Genomic DNA, 769 nt, shown 5'->3' on the forward strand with positions numbered 1-769 from the left:
GCCCGGGGCTCGCGTGTGCCGGCCGGCCGCCCACTCGCCCGCGCGTGTCTTGCAGATCGAATACGAGCACAGAGCGCCCGAGTGCCGGCTGGGGCTGAAGGAAGGCCGGCCCTTCTCGGGGGTCACCGCCTGCCTGGACTTCTGCGCCCATGCCCACAGGGACCTGCACAACATGCAGAACGGCAGCACGCTGGTGAGCGAGCAGGGAGGCAGGCGGGCGGGCGGGCGCGAGGGGGCAGCCCCCACCCCCCGGGCCACCTCGTTTGGTGGCCGGAGCTCTCCCACGAAGGTGGACGGCTGCCCTCGCGGAGCGTGGACAGTGGCCTGCCCTCAGGAGAGTGGAGCCGGGGGCTCGGCAGCACCCTGCCTGGCAGGGGTTGACGGGACAGGCGTCACCGTCCCACGGCAACCCCGAGGGGCTCGGGGAACCCGGTAACCCAGGCGTGGGGTGGTGCGCCCTCCCCAAACCCTGCGTGTGCGGGGCGCCCTGAGCGGAGGCCGAGTCCGCAAAGGCCTCGGACCCTCCAGCGGCGCAGGGCGGCGGCGGCCTCCTGGGGAGGGGCAGCTGCTGCGGAGGGAAGGGGTTGGGGTCCCAGGAGCCGGGAGCCTCCCCGTGTGCAGGGCGACGGCCCCGCCGGCCCGTGTCTCAGCGGCCGCGGCTGGCGCTGCCCTTCTTTACGGGGAGCACCAGCATGCCGACAGGCCGCTCTGGCTGTGGCAGCCCAGGAGCCGCAGCTGCTGCTGCGGAGGGAGGCCGCGGGCGGGCGTC

The 769-nt window shown here is 74.8% G+C and overlaps 1 protein-coding gene across 1 annotated transcript in view; it reads left to right on the top strand.

Annotated features, from left to right (window-relative positions):
• The window catches only part of TET2 (tet methylcytosine dioxygenase 2), a 24,349-nt gene that overhangs the window by 19,375 nt on the left and 4,205 nt on the right, over positions 1-769 (top strand). The window contains exon 8 of the mRNA XM_012727728.1: positions 56-193. Within this exon, the coding sequence (XP_012583182.1) occupies positions 56-193 (138 nt within the window). The remainder of the gene's footprint in view (positions 1-55; positions 194-769) is intronic.

This window comes from Condylura cristata, unplaced genomic scaffold (genome assembly GCF_000260355.1).
Source record: "Condylura cristata isolate star-nosed mole 26May11 unplaced genomic scaffold, ConCri1.0 scaffold00021, whole genome shotgun sequence".
Classification (NCBI taxonomy): domain Eukaryota; kingdom Metazoa; phylum Chordata; class Mammalia; order Eulipotyphla; family Talpidae; genus Condylura; species Condylura cristata.